Source organism: Epinephelus moara, chromosome 16 (assembly GCF_006386435.1).
Source record: "Epinephelus moara isolate mb chromosome 16, YSFRI_EMoa_1.0, whole genome shotgun sequence".
In the NCBI taxonomy this organism is placed as follows: Eukaryota; Metazoa; Chordata; class Actinopteri; order Perciformes; family Serranidae; genus Epinephelus; species Epinephelus moara.
The window spans coordinates 26,878,238-26,902,228 of NC_065521.1; the positions used below are offsets into that span (position 1 = coordinate 26,878,238).

The following is a 23,991-nucleotide window of genomic DNA, read 5'->3' on the forward strand; positions in this document are numbered from 1 at the left end:
CACCTCGTCGCTAGATAGACCTACTCCTGAAAAAGTCGTGCGCAAGGCTTTTTGTCCCTACGAGGCCACCGTCATTTACCCGATGGGAGGGGTGAGCGAGTGAGCCCTGCAATCTACAATTTGACCACTGATGTCACTGTTTTCAACCCATTTTACACACTGGCCCTTTAATGCTTGCAGTAACCTAAAACATGGAGTAGGTCATGATGATGTTATACCTGCATTCATTATTGTCCGTAAAAAAGGTTATTGTTTGGTTATTGCATTACCACTCAAAGATAACATACCTTTGAAAACAAAAAATAATGAATACAATTGATTGTGTAGACAGACAGAGCAGTTTAAAGCAGTGATTCCCAACTGGTGGGTCACGCTCCAAAAGTGAATTTCCTGCTGTAGAGTGAGTGAATGAACAGCTACTTGACAGAAATGGCGAACTAGCTCAACAACATGGCCAAAAGCAAGTATGACGTTGAATATATTAAGCTGTGTGGACCTTGAGCTAATGACTAAGGAGAAATCTGGACCCTGTGGTTGGACCAGTTGGGCACCACTGCTTTAAAGGAATAATAGTTGTTGTAATCTTGTTGTTGTTAGCTTACAACAAAGACTGGAAACAGGAAAACAGTTAGCCTAGCATTGTCGCACTAGCACAGAGTCTCCAGGAAGCCAAGAAATACTCTGGCACATAGTCCGGAGGTGCTGGTGGACAGATTTTGTTATCTTCGGACAGAGCCGGGCGAGCTGTTTCCCCCTGTTTTAGGTCTGTATGCTAAGCTAAGCTAACTGTCTGCTGGCTCCAGCTTCATATTGAATGGGCAGACTTGGGAGTGCAATCAAGTTTCAAGTATTCCTTTAAGAAAATATAATATACTGGAAAGTTATTGGCTGCAAAGGATGTATGGCTTTGTTTTTGTAACAGAGCTAAACATACAAAAATGCTGATATGGTCATTTAAAGATACACTTCCTGCTTTTTAAGATGCCTTAAAGCTCCCACAGCTTGTGTTTTGGTTATGTAATTATAAGCAGTAACAGAATCTGGGAGGGTATCGAGTCGGTGTTAACACTAGATGGGAGGCACCTCTCAGTCACAGTTGATTCATGATGTTATTTGAAATATTACACCACACTTGAGGTGGTTAAAGCTCCTGGTGTAGCCACATGGCTTTGCTGGTTAGCCAGTCATCTTCTGTCAGTGAGTGTGTGTGGTGCAGTGTCTTATGCACTGTATTGTACTGTGAGTATATTGACCTGTGTATCCAGCAGCACAGGCTTGTGTGATTTCCTAATTTTGGAAAGGGACAGATATTGTTTTTGTTTGTCATTCTCAATTTAAGTCTTGTCACTAAGAGTTCAACTCATACGCAATACTGGCCTAATCCAAATTCCACAGAGGAGTAATGCTGACTTCATCAGTGTGTGTGTGTGTGTGTGTGTGTGTGTGTGTGTGTGTGTGTGTGTATGAAGATGTCTCAGCTCTGGGTTGGCCTGATCTGACCTACTGACAGTGAGTCGAGGCATGTCTAGGGAGTGTGAGGATGCTGAGGAGGGCTCATTATCACTAATCCGTCTCTGTCATATTGTGTTTTCATTTATTTTGTTGAGTCAACTGTCGCATTAAGTTTAATTACCACTTAAGTCTGCTTTCTACTTTCTTGTCTTATATCACCTTAAATCACCCGTCATACAGTAAAGCATGTATTACCACTGCTGTATTGAATGAAAGTGATACCATAGAATACAACTTTAGAAATATGTTTTTTCTCAGTGAAGGAACAAAAATAAATGTACGATAAAAAGCCGAACAAGAACAACCCAAAACAATTCACATATTAAAAAGTGACAGAGAGATATAACCTAATAAAGTTAAGTTTAAGCATGCCACATATTTCTTGACTTTTGGTTTGTATTGTGGACAGTGACATTTTTCCCACTTTTGTATTAAGGGTAATGCTTAATATAAATAGGTTTTCAGTATAATTATATTTGTTACATTAACCTGTTTTAGTCAGCTGAAAACTTGCTTTAAAAAGTTGTCCAAAATCAAAACATTTTTGACATTGTGTAGGATGGAATTAAAATAAATAAGCTGGACTATCTTAAACCAGTGGTTCCCAACTGGTGGGTCATGGTCCAAAAGTGGGTCCTGGGTCCATTCTGAAAGGACTGCAAGTGACTCACAAACGTCTCAAGTGCGTGAAAAAACACAGTAAATATCCAGCACAGAGCTTTTATTTTGAAGTGCCATTTTTATTTTGAAGTGCCATTTCCTGCTGTAGAGTAAATGATTAACAGACAGCTACTTGACAGACACATAAACTAGCTCGACGACATGGCTAAATGCAAGTATGATGTTAAAAATATATTAAACTGTGTGCACCTTTTGGGGGCGTCGGTAGCGTAGTGGATAGTGCCGACGCCCCATGTACAGAGGCGATGCTTCGCATGTCATCTCCCCACCATGTACAGAGGCGATGCTTCGCATGTCATCTCCCCACTCACTCTCTCTCTCTCTCCCCATTTCACACTGCCCTGTCAATTAAAGGCAAAAAGCCCAAAAAATAATCTTTAAAAAAAAAAAAAAAAAAAAAAGCTGTGTGTGCACCTTTAACTAATGACTAAGGAGAAATCTGGACCCCGTGGCTGGACCTGTTGGGAACCACCGTATTATATAATATAATTTGACTACTGAATGTCACCACAACTTTTAGATAAATATTAAGTTGATTCAACTTAATTAAGCTTTTTGGGGACAGAGCAAATCATGTAGGTGGTACTAAATTTAATTAAATTTGTCAGATTATAGAGGACTCATAAGATTAGCTCAATAATGTCAGAGTTGGAACTGCTTAAAAAGATGACTGCAAATCCTTACCTTAATTCTTTTAAAAGTTGAACCAGTGGACTTTTTTACATCACAACATTTAGTCAGTGAAATCATAAACTCTCCTATATACTAATACTTCACCCACAAATTGATCATTTTTATATCAATCAGTCAACCAGTGCTACCTTGAAATTGCAAAGAAAACTTTGTTCTCCTGGCATGCCTCCGCAGACAACAGCAAACATATGAACTGATCGATTGAGGACTGCACTTAACATCGGCAAAACTAGATCAAATCATCTATTTACAAAGTCTCAAACAACCCCTGCAGTGTAATCCAAGTTTCATTTATCTAGGCGTAGCTCAGTGCACATGTATTTTTCACTTTCAGTTGAGTTTTAAATCTTACAGTTTTAGCCAAAATGCATGTGTTTGGGAAGTACTGAGCATCTGACTGGATAAATGAGACTTGGATTGTACTGCTCAAGTTGTGTGAGAGCTTGTAAACAGGCAGACAGACAGTTTATCCGATTAATAGAGCAGCAGAGACGCACCACTCGAAATGCAAACCAAAAGTCAGAGACACAATCTAAATGGCATGCAGTATCAATGAAACTATCAATGAAGAAGCGGCTAAGAGGCTGAGTAGACTCAAAACTGTGACTCATTCAAAGAAATTCCTGCCGAAGTCCAGAGATGCGTTTTATGGTGGTTTATTAAATAAACAACAGGGATAACTGAGGCACAACGACATGAAATGAACCATTACATTGCGTTATATTTCAGTCAACAGAAAAACTCACACCCTTTGTTCACAAGCCGCCACACCAGTGAATGAGCAGGTAAAATAAGGTGAAACCACACCCCTGTCCCAATTACATCTACAGGAAGTGAAAGTGACCAAAAGAACGTGTGCAGCCTAAACAAGTAATAAACAACAGAGGTTAAATACATTGTGGCTCGTACATGGCAAGTGATGCAGAAGTTTTGAGTTGCTGATATTGCTTAAAATGTGATCACGCTTTCTATAGTAAACAGGGACACGGAACAGTAAATGCAGTAATATTTTGGCATCTCTTCCTAAATGTATGACCCTGAATGAGATGCATCCTGCTGTTTGTGCTGCTTCTGTTTGCTCTGCTACATTTGCATCCGTCTCTGCTGTCCAGTCTGATGGTAGAGAGGCCCCGGCAGCTCAGTCAGCCTGTAGCCAAATAAAGGGAGCATGTAGCACTTGGAGAGTAAACACGCTGTCAGTTCTTATCGAGCACGTTGTTGACAGATCTCTTCTCCATTACGCTTTCGCTGCTAAGTAGCAGAGCCTGTTGGTGACTGAACGACCAGTCTGGTTTGAAACAGGAAAGAGAGTCCGTGCATAACCTACAGTGTGTGTGTGTGTGTGTGTCACCTGCTTTCCCATTAGACAATATTTCTTCGTTATGTGTTCTTAAGCTGTGATGTTAATGGTTTTCGGGTGATCATTAGTGCAGTCTGTCTTCCTTATTAACGTTCAGTGTGGGTTCAAAGACCGATGGGAATGTTCTCCGCCGTCATTTTGCTCAGGCTCTGCCAAGTTTCTCTCTCGGTTATTTTGTGGCAAAGCTTGAATAACGTTCACTGTACACACACACACACACACACACACAGATGAAGCCAATAAATCGATACACTAACGAGACATAATCACATGAGATTAAGCTCATTAGTGACGTCAAGATCGTGAAGACAGGATTAACGGGTGCTGTGTGTGACTTGCACACACAAAGATCCTCTGTGAGAAACTGCTCGGCTGTATCAGCACTCTTCCAATGCAACTGCTTGTGTTGGTCTCCAATGACAGATATTATGTTACTTTGGTATGTGTGATCGTTTGGTGCATTCTGTTGCTTTCAGCATAAACTGAGGAGGGGGAGAAGGTATGCAGGCTTTGTGTCAGGTTAGATTCTGCTGTCTTGGTTTACAGGGGACTTCTTTGAAAACTGTCCTAGTGGAAAGTGGGTACTTTTCCTGTGTGACCTGGATTGTTGCTACAGAAAAGCTTAAAGGGAAACTTAGGTATCTTTCAATCTGGGCTCTGTTTTCCCATGTTCCCAGTATTGAGAAAGAGCGTGCTGCAGCCACTGCGGCAAAACTGAGTGGAAAAAAAAAAGTTAATAACCTATAAACTATGGCGTAGTGGACCAGTGGAAACTGTCACCATCAGCATATTATTTTACATCAGTAAAATCTATTTTATCATTATTTTGAGTCACATTGTTGAAAGAATTTAGTCGTCTGTGTTCAAGCAGGATAATAGGTCTCCATTCATCGCACGTCGGGGTTTCTATTTCCTTGTCGGAGATGGTGTTGCGTTCAAGGTCCCCCCAAAAAACGGGAGAAAAAAACGGCTGAATATTTGAATTTTTTTTTTTCACAATCGAATCCCGTGCCATCAAATTTTTTGGGTCAGCCCTACACACATAGAGACAGACAACCATTCACACTCATATTCACACCTACGGACAATTTAGAGTCACCAATTAACCTGCATGTCTTTGGACTGTGGGAGGAAGCTGGAGTACCCCGAGAAACCCACGCTGACACAGGAGCCCTCTTGTTGTGAGGCAACAATGCCAACCGCTGTACCAACGCGCCGCCTTTTCAATGTCATGGCTAAATATAAGCTGATTTTGACAATGTGGAAAGTCTGCAAGATTTCAGAACAAGACTTGTCCTTGAGTGAAACTTGGTTACACACACTAACAAACAGACCAGATCAGCGAAACGTAAAGAAAAATGTTTCATTTCTCTATAAGGTCTTTTCCTCAGTGATATCAGACACTCATAATAACAATTAGAGTTGTACCGATACCAGTGTCGGAAATGCCTCTGATACTGCCTAAAATGCGGTATCGGGTATCGGCGAGTACAGCCTATGACCAATCCAATACCACGTAATGCCTCACGTCATATCGCATACACACGCTACAGGCAAACGAAATGGAAACGGAGCGGAGTTTAAAAAGCATTCTACTGTAGCCTTTAAAATGTCTTTTTTGCCAAATTGTGTGGCTGCACTTTAACCTGTGTCTTGATCTGTGTCAACACTGGATAATGATAATAAAAAAAGTTTTATGGCATTCATTCTACTATTATGTATTTATTTCTTAATATTTTACATAGAGTTTTAGGAGTTGAGACATAAAACAATTCATATCCCATCCATTTTTATTTTACGCGCTGGTATTGGATCAGTACTCGGTATCGGCAGATACCTAAGGTTCAGGGATCGGAATCGGTATCGGGGAGGAAAAAGTGGTATCGGCACATCTCTAATAACAATCTGAACCTGTCAGTGGCAAATATTAGCACTTTTAATGGACGTAACTTGACGGTGCACAAGTGCCCGCAGAAATTACGGCTAGTTTCACGCAACAGTCTTACAGTACTGGACCAATTTCAAAAATTGTCTCCATTAGTCACTTAGGCATTAAAATATAGAGCATTGGGTCCAGGTTAAAAAAAACAACATTTCCTTTCAGATGATGCAGTGATTAAAGGTGTTTTTGGGGCTATTTTTCAGTCTGATCAGAATAAAATGCTGTGCAGGACCAAATTTTAAAAAAGTATTATTTTATCTAAAACCCTTCTGACATTCCTTCCTTTTAGGTTCATACTCAGAGGAGTCGCACCATGGGAGGAAGAATGTACGGCACCTCGGGCACATGGGACCAAAACATCAACGCCAACAACTGGGCCCAGGGCTCCAACGGGCTGAAAACCACTCGCAGTGACCCAGCCTTGGCTCGCCATTTTTCTGTCCCTGCACCTGTTGTGGTGAGCAGTTTTGTTCTCTTTTTTTTGTGTGAAATTACAGTGTCACCTTTTCCATGTTGTTCTTAGGGAAGTAATTTCTCTTTCTTCAGAGAGCCAAAGGGCAGGTGGTCCAGAGCCAGCAGAGCCTCCGGACTCGAGTAAACAGACACAGCACCTATTCTATGACCAACGGCAACCAGATGACCAGCAGCCAGCAACGCATCGTCTCGCCGCCCTCTGTCCATTCTCACACTGAGGGCAAGATGGGGACCATCAAAATGTCCAAGATCGAGCAGCAATCAGCGTGAGTTCTCCTGCTTATCTGTCGTTCATATAGACTTAAAGCTCCTCCCCTTCCTTATTTTGTAAAGACTATGTACGGTTGTCGACAGGGAGAGACAAATCATTTTTTGATCCATTTTGATTTTATGAATTGTGCCATGACATACAGCTAGCTAGTGTAACGTGAGGGTTCGACGTATGGTGGTTGGGTCACTCTTCTTGGGAGTACGCAGCAGGATGGAGACAGATACTCTCTTATACAGCACTTTACTTTTCTCCACACTTCTGCAGTTTCATAACAATATTTCATGGTTACACTTCCTTGCTATGGGTCACATGTCTCGTAACTAACCAATGAGAAGCTAGAAGGACTTAGACTGAGGTAAATGTGTGTGAGAATTACTGAGGCAGATCCAGCACATTATTTAACTGTTTATAACAATGCTGCTGCAAATATTTTAACATGTAAATATGTAAATAATAATTGTGAACATAAATGTGTAAATAGTTAACTGTACAAACACTGTAAATGTATTTTTAAGCAAATTACTTACCTGACGCGTTTTATCCAGCAACTCGTGGTCTTTTTTTTATCACCCAGGAAGCAAAGGAATAAGCAACCGTTGCTTGTGTGTATAGATCCCAGATGTCACTTAGACATTACGTTTCTAATTACGTATATTCACAGACTTATACTTCAACTGCAACTTTCTTGACTTGCAAAATTACCTTTTAAATTTACAAACATCATAAGTTGAATTCACGACACAATTCAAAAGGGATCCACATATTTTTTCCGAAATGAGGTCCCATGCTGGCCCACTGGAAGGGGAGGGACTTCACCTCTCTGTTGACTTTTTTAGGCAATAAGAAGGGGTTGACATGACATACATCCTATAGCAACATATATGTAGTTAATATTTGCTAGTATTTTACATATTGATCATATCTCAGTCTCAACTTAGAAGTCAATTTCTCCATATTGTTTATTTTGTTGATGATTGCAGCCCAGTCCTCTTTTGTTGGAAGGATTGGCTGCAGCCATTTCCATGTTCCGTGCTTTCTTGCTAGCACCCAGGTGTATTTAAAAAACATGCTCATGCTGACCCATGAATTTGTCTGGGATTTTAACCAGGTATTATGTGACAAAAGAGCAGCTCATTATCTTTAAAATGCATCAGAAGCTATTTTCTACTATCTAATTTCTCCCTCTCTCTTCTATTCCCGTGCCCGTAACTGCAGGGTGAACAGTGCAGTAAACGTGTCAGACATGACTCTAAAGGAGGCTGTAGAGTTCCTGTCTCACCCTGAAGAGAATTACCAGCAGTGTGGAGCCACCTTCATCCACCACACCACCTTCAAAGAGGAGGGCGCCAAACAGCAGGTCTGAGCACTTGCACACAATATATTGCGCAGATACCCCCTCCAAACACACACACACACACATGGATGTTGTTTACCCTCACATCCCGTTTGTGTGTGGGTTGTCTGTTTGTGCTTATACGATCATTGCAAACACTCTGCGGAGACCTTTGCGTAACCTGCCTTGAGGGAAAGGGAGGAGAAAGCATTTATCATCGCACTTGGCTGCTGGTTCTGTTTGTAACTTGTAGTGTTGGAAATTCATTGCCACGCCTTTAAGTTTCACATTTTCAACACACATTCCCTCCACATTTCTGCGTCAAAGGTGTTCCAGCTAGGAGGTATCCCCGGTCTGGTGACCCTGCTGCGGAGCCCCAATACTGTGGTGAGCCAGGCTGCTGCTGGGGCTCTGAGGAATCTGGTGTTCAAGGACCAGGACAACAAGCTGGAGGTTCAGCACTGTGGCGGCATAGCCAAGGCTCTGCAGCTGCTGAAGGAGACAGATTCTACTGACACCCAGAAACAAATCACTGGTAGGACATTTTTATTGGGACCTCAGAATATTGGGTAGTAGGGTGGCTGAGTGGGCCTTTACCAAACGTGTGGACTTGACTTGACAAAACCAAGAAAGACTTGCAGCTCAACTTAACGATGACTTGTGACTTCACATGGACTTGAGCCTTTTGACTTGAGAATACTTGATACCTTTCCCCAAGCAAAGATCAAAGAGTATGGCATTTTAAAAAAGTGTGCCACAAATAAAATAATTTCTCTTCATTTTCTGATAATTCCCCAGAATAGCCAGATTGTTTGAACCAATCTGTCAGCATCCAATTAAGTTGCAGGACAGAATCATAAAGAATAAATGACATGACAAATTGTTAGCGTACAAAGACTGTGCCGTGGTCAACAAAAAACAGATTTCAGTATGCAAAGCGTGCGGGTCAAAAAGACAGACGGAGGTGCAACAACTTCCAATAAACTTGTTTTGACAAACACAATTTTTTAAAAAGCATTTGGTAAGGCACACATTATGACTTGGTATGACTTGGAACTTTTCAGTCTTGACTTGGGACTTCGGTGCAAAGAATCAAGACTTACTTGTGACTTGCAAAACAACGACTTGTCCCACCTCTGGCCTTTACTAAAAAAAAACAAAGCCTATGCCTCATCCCTAAATATCACACTGACTGAGCAGGAACATGTGCTTTACAACATAATGCTGTGTTTTTTACTTTAATTGTACATTTAATCTGAACCTAAAGACTGCAAAATAAAGACATAGAATAAAATTTTTAAAAAAAAAGATAATTGGCCTTTTAGAAACACACAGTCTTCACCTGTCCAGTGTACATAAATTTACAATTTATAATCCTAAATTTACTCAGTAGACAAGGAGGACATACATTTAGTAATAATAGTAAATAATAATGATGAGGATACAGGCTTAATACAGACAATATCATATACACAAAGGCTAGGAAAATCTAAGTGCTAATATTCCTCCTTACTGCACCATATCCATATTCACGTGAATCAGTGCGATAACCGTTTTGTTCAGTGCCTCAATTTTTATTTTTATTTTATTCTGTTTTATTTTATTTTTTATTTTTTTTATATTTAATTTTATTTATTCTTTTTTTTATTTATATTTTTTATTATCTTAATGTTTTTTTTGTGAAGCATCATCTATAAAAATAAAATATGGTATCGGTATAAAATATGGTATGTTCATACAAACAAACAACAGCCATGGGAAAAACACAAAAAAAATATAGATATATAGAAAATAACAAATATAAATAAATGCAATAAAATCAAATAAATAAGAGCAAACAATAATTATGATAATAAAAAAATAACTAATTGATTCCAAACATAATAATAATGATAATAATACTAATAGTAAAAAAAATAAAATAATAAAAACAACACAGATTTTAATTTAAAATAAAGTTGTCCATGTTATACATTTCCTTTAAAATCACTATCCACTCTACTTTTGTTGGAGGTTCTTTGATCTTTTCTAAGTATAACATCATGTTTTTAAGAGCAAACTTCACCTCAAAGAGCAACAGCGTGATGCATGGATAATTTACTTTTATCAGAAATGCACAGCTGGATTTTTAACTTTACTCTTCTCATCACATGAAGGCCTGCTATGGAACCTTTCCTCTGCCGATGAGCTGAAGGAAGAACTTATAGCCACAGCGCTGCCCGCCCTGACTGAAAATGTGGTGGTGCCATTCACCTGCTGGTCAGACAACAGCGTCAACAACAACATTCACCCTGATGTCTTCTACAATGCCACAGGATGCCTGCGGTGAGGACATTTGATTCATTAATACGTTTATCATAGAAGATAGTTCCCAAAGGTTTTATTAAGCTGAGCAACGTTTTGAGGTCACAGACATTTTTGTGAAGACTTTGTGATGTCAATCCGTCAATAGCTAGAAAGTTAAATGATTTAAGTCATTTTTTTAAGCAACAGAGCCAAAAATCTTTCCAGCTTCTGATGTTTTATTTAATTGTAAACTGAATATCTTTGGGTTTTGGTTTGTTGCTCGAACAAAATAAGATGTTTGAAGATGTAACCTGGGACTCCTGGGAAAATATGATGGATATTTTTCAATATTTTTTGACATTTTACAGACAAAATAATTAATTGATTAATGAAAAAATGATTTGCAGAAAATAATCCTTAGTTGCAGCCCTAGTCAAAACACTGCTTTGTCTTGTCTTTGATGCAGTACCTAGTCAGGTTCTTCATGTGATATGTGTGCAGTTTGCACATATACAAGAGGGGTGTTTTTCTTAGTTGACAGTTATGTGAAGTGAAAGTGAATTAAACAACAGTCTTCACTGTAACTTAATACTGGCACAGCTTTAGAAACTTCTCTGCACCTGGTGCCTAATCTCTGCGATCATGTTTACATACAGGGCGTGACGGTGCAACCTACATGTTGAGACACTCACGGTTCTGTGTCTATTATTGTATTCTAGATATGTTAGTGTTTCCCTTTGGATTTAAATGAATGGTGGTTGAAATGTGTATAGGAACCTGAGCTGCGCCCAGAAGAAGGAGAGGCAGGCGATGAGAGAGTGCCGCGGCCTCATTGACTCACTCATGAGTTACGTCCAGTCCTGTGTGGCGGAGGAGAACCCCGATGACAAGGTAAAGTTACTCATCGCTATCAGCAGAACCTTTTCCTGTCCACCACGAGCATTTGTCTCCGCACAAAGACTGCATCAGAGTTGGCTATGACTCATTTTATTCCAGCAACTTCATCTATTTTGTTGATTGTCGGCCACTGTAAAGGAAATATAAAAAGATTTTTCAGTTTACTGATACATTACACTTACTTTTATGCTCTTGTCTCTTTTTAGATATTTTATAAAACAATCATTTAATAAAGGGAATATTTGTTGTTTGCAGCCCACCTGTACTGAAAGTGGCATTAATCACAGTTTTTAACAATTGCTTCAGTCTGTCTATAAACCCACACATTGTTTTTCCCACGTTGTGCGTCTAATACTGGATTATGATTGTGTGAGCAGATGAGTGTTTGGATTCATGTCTGGTGACGTGTTCTAGTTCACTCATAGTTCCTGTCGAACGTGTCTTATGTGTGTCTCTCACAGAAAGTGTTCAGTACACATAATAATATATCCTGAAGCACGGGGATTAATAAAGTATTCTGAATCTGAATCTGAATCTGAATGTACTCACACATACAATACATACGCTTAGAAACACATCCGTAAACACACACACACAAGCAGGTAAATACTGCAGGCGGAGTCAGCGTGTGGAGTATGTTTAGCGGGTGCTCATACCTGCTCATTTGTGGAAGTTTGGGGTGTGGATGTGTGTTTAATTCTATGTCTGTGCAAACACTGTTTACACAGACTCCTTCTAATGAAGTGGTGGAGTGTGACTGTGTCTGTGTGAGAGACAGAGGGAGAGTTATCCTCTTATCATAAACTGTTACTGTAGATAAGGAAGAAGAGAGTCGCCATGCTTTATGCATGTTGATGCTATAATGGTTTTAGTGATATACTCTGTATACATGTAGCTTTATCTCTATGTTTTCATCATGATTTCCATGGCGACAGACTAGAGAGAACGTGCGGAGAGTAGCTCTGTGTATATAGATCAATATATGTCCATAATATACCACCATTTGTGAGAATTTACAGCTGCAGTGAAGTAGACTAACTCGAGTACAGCTGTAGTCCCAGCTACATCGGGAAAAAACAAAGCATCCACTCTAAAAGGGAAAACTACGGCCCAAGCTGACGGGTTAGCTAGCAATAGCCCGTTAGCTTGGGGGCTAACTAGCAACACCAGTGCTGTGTCTCAAATCATGTACTTCCGTTAGTACACTTGTACGTAGTATACTATGTGCACTATGTACTCATTGTCGTACTGCGCAAATTTCGACAGGGTAGTGTTGTCTCAAACCAAACACGGCCGTTGTGCACTCACCGGAAATGACGACCGCAAATTAGCTAGCTTGCAAACTAGCATTAGCATTCGCGCTATTGTTCCAAATCATTACAGACTGCTAAATTAACCCAACAAACATACTGCTGGCTTATACCTGACAACAGTACCTGACAACAGTATAGTGGTGCTTAGTGCAAAAAACACATGTATTTGTACAATGCAGCAACGTTCATGGTCGCACAATCCTCGGCCGCCATTTCCAGTTTGCACTTATGCACGCAAAATAGAAAGTGTAAGTACAGAAGTATGCGATTTGAGACACAGCACAGCTCTCAAGACAGAGGGGGTCTTATCTATCTCTGCACCTCCACCTGAGAAGACCCACATTGCCATCTCCTCCAAAATGCAAGCTTCCCTCGCACCCGTAAACCAATCCCCAGATGCGCTTTGCAAAAAAATTGACGACTATAAGCCTCACTTTGCTGAAGTGGAGGAAGCCCGACCATAGATAGGCTGACAAGCTTGGAGAAACACTTGGAAAAACTACAGCAAGAGAATAAAGAGTTAACTGAGAAGACTGATGACCCTGAGAACCGATCCTGTCGCAATAACTTAGGTGTGATCAAGCTTTCAGAAGGCTTCTAAAGTGGAGCGGTCTCTGCGTTTATGTCCCAGTTTCTGGTGGAATTACTATGTTTTCATCATATTATTGTGTCTCACTGACTTTCTGATTGAGACCATTGTAATGTTAATCAATCCTTATTATCTAAACCCAAATGAATTTACATTCAGTAGTTTATTTTGGTCAGCGTGTTTCTGTTGCATTGCCAGAAGAATTATAGCCTGGGAACAAGATGAATCTGCCAGTTCACATTTATTTGCTCTGGCAGATGCATCTGGTTTGGTCTTTAGACAGATTGCTAGCCAACCTTGCCAGCTTTGGGCCTATCACAACTGTTTATCTAACATGGCACATGTTTGATACAGTGACTGAAAACTTACGAAGCCTTTGCGCTTTATGCAAAATATGTGATGATGTCACTTATAGTTTGCAAACCCTTGTACCGGGGACACTACAGCGAGCATAAACCTAGCCTTGAAAGACGCCATTTTCGAAAACAACCAAGATGGCTGCAGCTGATGTCGAACTCTCAGTTGAAGAGCTATTTTAAAATTCTAATGGCGAAACCGCAACACTTGCTCGCAGACATATTGATTCTACACCATCACACCTCATCTCTGCACACTGTTTAAAATTGTCCATCGTTCAGCGCTACGTCACGTTTTGTTGCACTAATTGGTTGTAGGTCCATCCATCTACGGCTGCAAATGACACCTTTGTAAATCAAAAATTAACTGAGAGGTTCCAGACTAATTTCACATTTGCAAACTGGTCTGACAGTGCCAAGCTAGAAGACTTCCGTTTCCATTTCCTGTTAGATGAACATAAAGACTGACACTTGCTTAAGAACTTATTAGATGCATGCTTAGTCACGAGGGAATGTGAACCACAAATTAAAAAGAAATTGAGTGCTGTTAGTGGGCCGGCCAAATTGACACACTGGAAATTCCAGTAATCAATTTATTTCAATTTTAAAAATAATTTTAAATGCTTGTATTTGAGTTTGAATGAGAGTAAACCTTGAGAGTAGTTCCTTTGAGACCCAGATGCAGAATAAATAACCACAAATGGGGTCTTCCTTTATCATATAGTGGCAGTGAATAAAGAGTTTGTGATGTCACTGGGAAACTTGCAAACAAGAATCACATCATCATATCATTTGCTGTTTTTTAATAACCTCTCCTCTCCTCCAGTCTGTGGAGAACTGTGCATGCATCCTCCATAACCTGACCTACCAACTGGAGGCCGAGTCCCCTGAATGCTTCAGCAGGTTCCAACCTCCGGTGGAAGGCCAAGTTGGGAATAAGAAAAACGCCCCGATTGGATGCTTCAGCCCGAAGAGCAGCAAGGCTCAGAAGGAGGTTGGCATCAACCACCACACCACCACCTCATGTTCAGTGGCTAAATCATGACAGGCCTTTAATCAAAGCCCCGTTCCCTTCTCATTTCTTTTTTGTCCTTTCTATTCAGTTTTCATTTGACAAACTGCCAGAGGACAGCACCCCATCAGGTGTTAAGTGGTTGTGCCATCCAAAAGCCATGCAGACCTACCTGTCACTGCTGGGCTCGTCCCAGAAAGGTGCCACCCTGGAGGCCTGCTGTGGCGCCCTGCAGAACCTCACTGCCAGCAAGGGACTGGTGAGTACAAGGAAGATGATTATTAGGCTTACTGTTTGTGTGAGGTGTTAATGGACATTTTGGATTAACTCAGGTTGATTTAAGAAAGGAGAAAAGCAACAGAGAGACAGAGATGTGGTCAGGATAATGATACAACAGCACAATTGAGTAGCTTTATAAGAAAGAGTGGAGTTTTGTCTCCATGGATTCAGAGATTATTAGAGAAAGAAATGAGAAGTTAGAGCAAAGGAAAATGAGATGCACATGTCAAATATTGTGAAACCACCTGTAATGATCATGTCTACAGTCATCAGCTGCTTCTATGGATCAAAAATCTTGGGGCACGACATGTGACACATGTGTCACATGGACTGCTACAGAGAGGTCGGAGATACAGCTAATGTGTTTTCCTCCTTCTGTCGGTCTTTGCTTCTCTTTCAGGGCTCCAGTGCCATGAGCCAGATTCTGGTTCAAAAGCTGGGGGCTCTGCTGCACCTGTCCGCTCTTTTGAAGTCTCCCAACCGCAGCCTGCAGAAGGCCACCATGTCCCTGCTGAATAACATGTCTCGGAACGACAGCTTGCAGACCCCCATAGGTGAGGAATGTTGTTGATGTGTGCATCACAGGCAGCAGACATTGACGTAAAGTTAGTCAACGTAAAACTGATTCACTGAATGTTTCCTTTTTCTTCTGTGTAGCAAAGCAGATTCTGCCTGAACTCACCGGCCTCCTCACCTCCAGCCCACGAGAGATGGGAAACTCTGATGAAACTATAGCAACGGCTTGCAGCACAGCCCACAGTCTGATGTTGGCGGACCCTGAGGTCACCAAGAAGTTCATCAGTAGTGAACTGGTGTCGTCGGTGGCCGACCTCAGTGAGAACAGGTCAGTTTTTGTTTATAAATCTGTGTGTGAAAGGTGCAACACAAATAAACCCTTTCCATTCACCTTAAGAGGTATTTAGCCATGCAGGTATTAATGAGTTTCATCCACCCATATTTCAAGATCTGTTTGAGATTGCTGCCTCTCACCCTTAAACAAGCAGCAACACCTCTTTCCAGAGAAAATGTTACTTGGAACAATCGACAGAACACGCTGCCAACAACCCTGTCAGCTTTTTTCTTTGTGTGTGATCTGCATCATTTTTTCTGCTCTTTCTTCATGACCTTTGCCTTTCTCCCTTAGGTCTTTCCCCAAAGGCAGCAAAGCAGCATCCCTGCTGCTCTACAGCTTATGGAACGACAAGAATTTGCAAGGTGTTTTGAAAAAGGTAAAATGCAAACAAAGTGTGGCTGACTATGTGTTTAATTCTCCCTGATTTCTTGACGGTTCTAAGGGCACTAACACACCAAGCTGATGGTCAGCCGTTGGTCCATATTGGGCCGTTGGGGAGCGTCTGTCGCCCTAGTTTTGTGTGTTTTGCACCGTCGGCACTTCTTCTCGTCCCTTTTCGGCTTTTTTTCAGCCAATTCAGCCTGTTGAAATGGCGTCTTGCAGAGCCTGTCAGTAAATGAAATCACTCTGACTGGCAGTTTGGCTCTGTGCACGGCAAGAGAAGTGGAAGTAAGGAAAGCAAACAAACGGCTAAAGTCAAGAGGGCATAAGATCAAAACAAACTATTATTGTTGGCTAGCACACGGTTAATATCCTTTGTTTTTGCTAACTGGCTAACAAGCGTCTTGAATTCATCCTGTTGATCTTTTTTTAATGGCAAATACACACTCCCTCTGCCTGCTGCCATGGAGTTATTTCCTCTCATGCTGGTGCAGGCGTACATGCTGGTTGGCTGTTGGCTGTAGTCTTTGCAGTGTGTTCAGATGCAACTTTTTGGCTGAGCCACAGGCAATGTGAGGTTATGCAACAGTAGGCCCTCGCCGCCAGTAGTTCTGTGAAGTTGGTTTGGTATGTCTGGGCCTTAACAAGCTTCCCGTCGTATAAGGTATGTTCGGAGTGTTTTTATATCCCCAGTTTGCTTGAAAGTCCATCCTGGTCAATATTAAATCGCAAATAGTCAACATGTTCAGAGTCTCTGGGGGTTAAATGCAGTATTGGGATTCAACTCAAAATGTATTCACCTCCAGCTCACGCTGTTACGTGTACAGTCCATGTTCATGCCGTCTCCATGACTTTATCTACATTTTCAAATTCTTCTTTGTAAATTTTCTGTAAAAAGCAGTGCAAAAACTCACAGCTAGTTCCACCCGCCTGTCGCCTATCATGTTTATATACTCTTAGTCCCATTTAACCACAAGAGATTTGTGTAATTTTTGGTTTTAAGAGTCGGAGCTCTGTTAGCATGTGGTTGCTCCTCACACACCATTGAAACAAAACTGTTAAATTCATCATAATATATTGTTATGTGTGGGGTCTTTCACGTTTTCAGCATCTATTAAAATCTGAAAAATCTTTTAGTGTGAGCCCGTCTTAAGGCAGACACAACACAAACCTTTTGTATCCGTGTATCAGATTAAAGCTTGGCACATGCTCGCGCTGCCTTACACGCGCAGAAGGAGGGCCCAGCTGAAAAGGGTGGATGTTTATTATGGTGCACACAATCACTTTCCCTTCCCTTCTGCCACACCCAAAAGTTCAATGAATACAGAAACAGTCACACAGGAATCCTGGCAGACTGGTTTCCAGCACTCACTGTCTATTATGGGAGGAGTAACACATGGAAAATGAAGGAGAGATGCAGACGAGGTCAGGACAGAGAGAGCTGGAGGTGGACAGGGTGGAGAATAGACAGAACATATAAAGAATATTATTAAAGTGTATGTTTGTATATGTATAAGAAGGTGTGCTTACATGAATTGTATTACATATGTATTTACATATGCCATTAATCAAAAAATAATATTGACAGCTGGCATGAGAGAGAAAACACTCCAGAGTTCACACTGCCATGATTCGCCTGAGGCCTCTCCAAGTTGCTGACACAGTACATTTCCTCTTAATTAGATCAAGGGTGTGTTGTATGTATGTGTGTGTGGGAGGCTGCATCTGTCCGACACCCTTAACTGATATTTTTTTTAATATTTTGATCGACAGCTGGGGATGGCCAAAACACTTTTTGTCAATGAGAACACCACAGCAGCGCACAGGTCAGTGCAAGTTATCGACTGAGTGTGACGGACAAGTGGAAAAGGCACCACAGAGGCTGAGAGGTACGATTTGCGCCTCAGTGCTTGCATCTGCATATATTCATATTTTAAAGGCTCAGTGGGGCAAAAATGAGCCCATTGTTGTGTCATGAGGATTAAAACCTTTTCTCTGTGTCTCTTTTCCCGCATGTGCTCGTGTGTGTGCTTGCAGATGGAAACCAGCATGTTTAGACACTGCTGCGGCCACACCCGTGCAACGAGGAGAGTAAAATTACATTCTTCACATAATAGCCTTGTTGAGAGAGCCTATCAGTTAAGAGTGAGTCACACATTGTACATACGTTAGTGAAAAGAGAGCTTTTAATTTCATGATAAATCCTGCGGTGTTTTATGTATTTAATTTGGATATGATGCTGTTTGTGTATATAAAGGGGTGAGTGTGTTTTTGGTAGGTGAAGTGTACATGTGCTGAAACTCAGTTCCTCCGGCCACTAGAAAATGTTATCTGCAGTCAAAGTTACTAAAGGCATGCAGCGATTATTTAGATTCACAAATGGCTTTGTTGTCAAATGTGTCTTTCTGCATTGGCTAAAGATAAACTGTCTGTTGTGGCCTTGAGGACTGAGCAGCCGAAAATGAAAGTAATAAGAAAAATATACGAAAAGCTAAAAAAAAAAGGAGAGAAAACAATGTGTAGTTGTGATACTGTTGCTGTCAGATGAATCTTGTAAATCCAGATGGATTTTTTTTTTTACATTGTTTTGTTATCTGTTTCATTCTGTGATTCAGAATTCTTATTGTTTTTTAAATGAACAGAAACAGCTTTTAACAAGAGTGCCTAAGTAGTTTAAGGTATAGTTATGTTAGTGTTATGTTTATACATCTAATATGAAGCTACAGCCAGCATTCAGTTAGCTTAGCTTAGCATAACAACTGGTATCGGGGGGAAACAACTAGCCTGGCCACAGTGCTGTAGGTGTCAGCGCTAGAAGCACCATATTAGCATTCTGCTATAGGGGAAAAATGCTCTGGCTTGTTTGTGTTTCTCTAAACCAATCACAATCACACAATCAAACCAGTCACACAGTAACAGGGCTAACTGTTAGCATCACGTAGCTAACGTTACATGAGGATTACTAAATTGTTTGACAACAGAGTCAAACCGTTTTGGTATTGGTGTGAGTTTGTTGAGACCATTAAATGGCTCAGGGTGTTAGCGCTGCTGCTGCTGTGTTAGCTCATGCTAACGCTGCAAACTCGTCAGGGGGAGAGTGGCTTCAGAGACAGCAGCAACAGAAAGTTTGCTAATCTGGCATGGAATTGGGTTGGTTTGGGTGTACCGTTTGACTGGAGACATTTTGAAAGATGTATCTTATTAACCCCAAATGGCCATGTAAGAAAATGGAGGAACATCGGGAATCAGAGTCCTGTGAGACGGAATCTGGGCTTTTCTAAAGCACGTTCACAAGCTATTTTATTCATCAAAACTTGCCATTTTTTTGGTGTACGTTAGCTCAGAGATTGTTGTTATTTCGTTTAGCGAAGGGGATTTTGAAATCCCTAACACACAAATAGTAGAAGGGAAGGAGAATGGCGGTCAAAATAGCCAGCTAATGGCAGATTTATAGCCGAACTTCACATCATGTGAGTCAGACCAGTCCAAAGGTAGTAAAATCCACCTGCCGGCGCCTCTAAAGCTCACTTCTTGACACAATCTATCTTGTTCTGAGTGTGAAAACAACACTTGGTGGTTTTATAAGGTTTATGTGACCTGTAAAACCACAATGTTTCGCTTTTACGCTGCTCTTTGTGCAGATTATACAAACAAGATAATAAGTGTTAAGAAGTAGAAATATGTTGCTTTCGGATAGAGCCAGACTAGCTTTTTCCCAATGTTTCTAGATTTTGTGCTAAGCTAAGGTAAGCTAGGCTAAGCGGCTGCTGGCAATAGCTTCATATTTAGACATGAGATTGGTATCGATTACTTTCATCTAAGTGAATAAGAGTATTTCCCAAAATACTGAACTGTTTTTTAAAGCGCAGTAGTAAAAGCCTTGTTTTTTTCTGTTGCTTTGTCGTAAACTTGTCTTGTTATATACATTTTGTTTTGTTTTTTTGTTAGTTTGTTTTTTGTTTTCTTGCATAAACTTAGGAATAGGAGACAGAGAAGTATTGGAATATAGTACACAACATGTAACACCAGCTGTGCCCTTGTATAGAAATTTGCAGCAGTATAAGTAGTCAGACATCTCTTTGAAAACCCTTTTAAGTCCAATATGAAATGTATCAACAGTTGACGTAACCTGTAACAGTCGGAGTTAGCTGCTGGCTGTACACTTAGTCTCCTACTGTAAGTGTTCTTTGATCTAACTCAACAGAAGTCACAAAGGAGATGATGAAGGGGCTGCACCCTCAAACATAAGGCTAATGAATTATGATCTGTTTGCACCACCTCAGGCAAGAGAAGCTGCACATCCAAATATATAAACATACATTATAAATGTTGTTTGTATTTAAAAACACGTGGTTCTTCATCTAAAACTTATATATGTGAATTTTGCTTCTTTAAAGTTTAAAGGGCTCATTATACAATATCTGCTCTCATAAGCAAACCACTGTTATTTATCGGTTTTAAATCTTCTTAAAACTCCAATGCTTTTTGAAGACCAATTATACAAATGGCTAAAGCAAAGAGATGCCATGGCTTCAACAACACACTGCAGAGGACTGTTTTTTTTAATGCTTGAGACATTATAGTCCCGCCTAGGTTCATTTGCCTCGGGGAAAATTGATGTCAGTATTGCTAAGAATGTATTTCTGGAGAAATGCGTGTGTGGCATATAATTAGGAGCTTTCCCTGTCACTCAGTCTGTACATAGAATAAAAAACAGAGATAAAGACAACTTTGTAAGTGTTGTTTTTTCCCTCAGCAACTAACTTTAAAGTCATTCAGTATGCTAACAAAAGGTTCACACTATGTGCGTATAGATATGAGCTATGCTGGAAGATACCAGAGTGTCTGTTAGTCATTTCTTGTAGTTCTCTTGAACGAATTAAGTTCATTCCAGCAGGGCTTTTGTGGTGTGCGTGCATGTCATTCTTTGACTAAGAGAACAACTATGAAAACACAACGAAAAGCCTGTCAAGACCATTTTCTAAAGTGGGTGTGAGGGTCTGAAGCAGGTTAGGCAAGTTTGTTTTTTTTTTAAAAAGGGACTTATGCTCATTTTCAGGTTCATGTTTGTATTTTGGAGTTCTGCCAGAACATGTTAACATGCTTTAATAGTGCAAAAAACACTATATTTTTCTCATACTATCTGTGCTGGAACACCTGTAATCACGCTCTGTTTTAGCACCTTTCCCTTAAAGCACCCCTCACAGAAAGCCCAGTCTGCTCTGATTGGTCAGTGTTTGCAGGTCTTCCATATGGCAGAATCTCTGTACCGTCAGTACAGCCGGAGAATGACTGCATGAAAAGTCACCAATTAAAACTCAACAGGACACGTTTCAGCAGGAATATGATCCGAAATTAGAGAGAAATTTTCCTTGATGTTAGCATGTGGCTACATGTATGTTAGCATGCTTGCAGCCAGGGAATGACTGAAACAGAGTACAGCGACACTTCCTCCCATGAAAATCACCTGTAATTGTTTCTAAACGCAAAATCTTCACAACAGGACATGTTGCAATAGAAATATGCTCTGTAAAAGAAATTAACAACCTCGGCTAACCACGATTACATGTTCCCCTGACGTTAGCATGTAGCTATTTCTTTATTTATGTAGCTGTACATGTTTGCTAGCCTCTGTGCGCGAAGCTTTAATTTACACAAAAAGCATAAAAATATGCAATGGACTTAGTAATGATTTGCACAAAATATTTGAAACATTGCAATAGAGTATTTAAAAAAAAAAGAAAAGACATTAGCATGTTGCTACGTGTAGCAGTGTATGCTAGATAATGTTAACACTTGCAGTCTTGTGTCTGGGCCATATAAAGAAATCCATCATGAGTTGACGTCAGCTTATAGCCAAAGTAGAAAAAGATTATTAGAAACAGAGTATTCAGAAAAGTCTACAACCTGAGTTTTTTGCTCAAAGGGATTACATTTATGTACGTTCACCTCTTTATTTAAAACCTTTAGCCATGTTTAATATGAACATCCAACATTGTAACAATGTATTGGCTATAGACCCTTTTAGAGCTGATGTCTGGAAGCAGAACACGACTCTCCACAACAGGGCTGTAGGCTACATAGGAGTCTTAAAATGTTGTCTTCTTGTCTTATTGGGAGACAGAACAGAAGGAGTCATGGCTCAAAACTGAAATTTTATCACACATCAGCCGCCACTGCTCGTCAACAAAAACAAAGATAACTGTGGCTAAAAGCGATAAGACGAAAGGACTGGACAAAGGCTTGCATGTGCAGTGCACACTTTATATCAGGTTAGGGAAAAGTATTTACTGTTGTAGGGATGAATAACATTATGTGTATTATCATGTCCACATAATCAGAAATTTGGGAGGTATTAAGAGGAATATTGGATTTCTCTGTAATGCTAATTTTTAAGGCACATTAGCTAACATTAGCTTTGATAGCAAAACAAACCGAAGGAAACTGATCAAGTGTCGTCCTCATTTGTAAGATTGGCATAGTAATCAACCACAAAGCCGGCCATCCCACCTTCAACAATCCTGTCACATCACCCATCAACTGGGTGAGAGCACACGGATCGGCCAGTTTGATCCCGCTGGTCAGTGTTTACTTATTCAAGTAACACTCGCGGTCCCGGAGAGTGAGTGACCTGACATGGTGCAATTGCAAATTCAGTCTGACACTCTAAACTTAAATGAGGGCCCTGTTTGTTGAAGAAACAGAGCGTTATATTTCTATACGAATTAACGAACAGTTGTTAATCACACATTCATTCTACTCGGTGCCCTGCTGTTCCGTCTCCACAGACAGAGTGCCTAGAGTGCACTCTGCCACTCCGAGAGTGTGGTGCTCTGGATAACCAAACCAAACGGTACATTAAGACAGTGCTTTGACTGTCTATATGACAGAAAATAAGGTAAACGTAATAGGTTCCCTTTATATTGAATGCATACTTTGTGCATCGCACTATTTTCACAACAAATACATTCTTTGTTCATTTCTAATAATAACAACACAGTGAGAAGGATTTATTTTGTTCCACATGATGTAGAGTTGATTATCTTTCTTCCCTTTTTTCTCCGTTCCCTTTTGTTGAGGTTGACTGGACCAGCAAGTCTGTTCCTAAGTGAAGGAATAAATCACAAGTGTCTTGTTTGTTTTGTCAGTCTTTTATCCTTCAGATGAGTGAAAAACTGAGTAATGGCATTTATCTTGATACAGATCTGATCATTAACTAAACGATAAAATCACAGTCAACTTTTGCCCCCAGAGTTGTCCTGACAGGTAATGAAAAGGAGTTGACAAAACATAGATGCAGATTTAATCTGGCAAATCTGGCCACAAAAACATAAATCATACCACCCCTGAGCGGTGCGCTTGTTTCATTACAAGTTGTAACGTTTCCTGCATATCTGGTGCCACATCAGATACACCAGTGACTTAATTGGTATTTAGTTATGCAAGTCTGTCTGATCCAAAGCAAGAATGTTGTTGCGTGAATTCACCTTGAGTTTTATGATACTCTTTGAAGAGAAGTTGAAAAGCAGTCGAAGGAGGAATGTCCTTTTCATTTTAAAAATGATGTTCCCACCTGGATCAATGTTGAATAGAAATGATTCATTCTCCTCCAGATTTGTGTGTGTGTATTTACATGAGAGGAGGTCTGGGCGTTAGCCTGAGGAGCACCATGACAGCCTTAGTCATGTCAGAACCTGTCTGTGAGCAGGAAGATGTCTCGTCCTGACTTTGCTTTAGGCTTTCTGCACTCATGTCTTGA

At 40.5% G+C, this 23,991-nt stretch overlaps 1 protein-coding gene across 1 annotated transcript in view; it reads left to right on the forward strand.

Moving 5' to 3' along the window:
* The window catches only part of LOC126403415 (plakophilin-1), a 29,628-nt gene extending 8,669 nt beyond the window's left edge, over positions 1-20,959 (forward strand). Inside the window, exons 3-15 of the mRNA XM_050066065.1 lie at positions 6,478-6,645; positions 6,735-6,928; positions 8,149-8,290; positions 8,594-8,801; positions 10,423-10,591; positions 11,326-11,443; positions 14,534-14,701; positions 14,811-14,978; positions 15,399-15,552; positions 15,656-15,842; positions 16,143-16,227; positions 18,006-18,121; positions 18,270-20,959. Of these exons, the coding sequence (XP_049922022.1) occupies positions 6,478-6,645; positions 6,735-6,928; positions 8,149-8,290; positions 8,594-8,801; positions 10,423-10,591; positions 11,326-11,443; positions 14,534-14,701; positions 14,811-14,978; positions 15,399-15,552; positions 15,656-15,842; positions 16,143-16,227; positions 18,006-18,080 (1,836 nt within the window). The 3' untranslated portion in view covers positions 18,081-18,121; positions 18,270-20,959. The remainder of the gene's footprint in view (positions 1-6,477; positions 6,646-6,734; positions 6,929-8,148; positions 8,291-8,593; positions 8,802-10,422; positions 10,592-11,325; positions 11,444-14,533; positions 14,702-14,810; positions 14,979-15,398; positions 15,553-15,655; positions 15,843-16,142; positions 16,228-18,005; positions 18,122-18,269) is intronic.
* Positions 20,960-23,991: the final 3,032 nt, after the last annotated feature.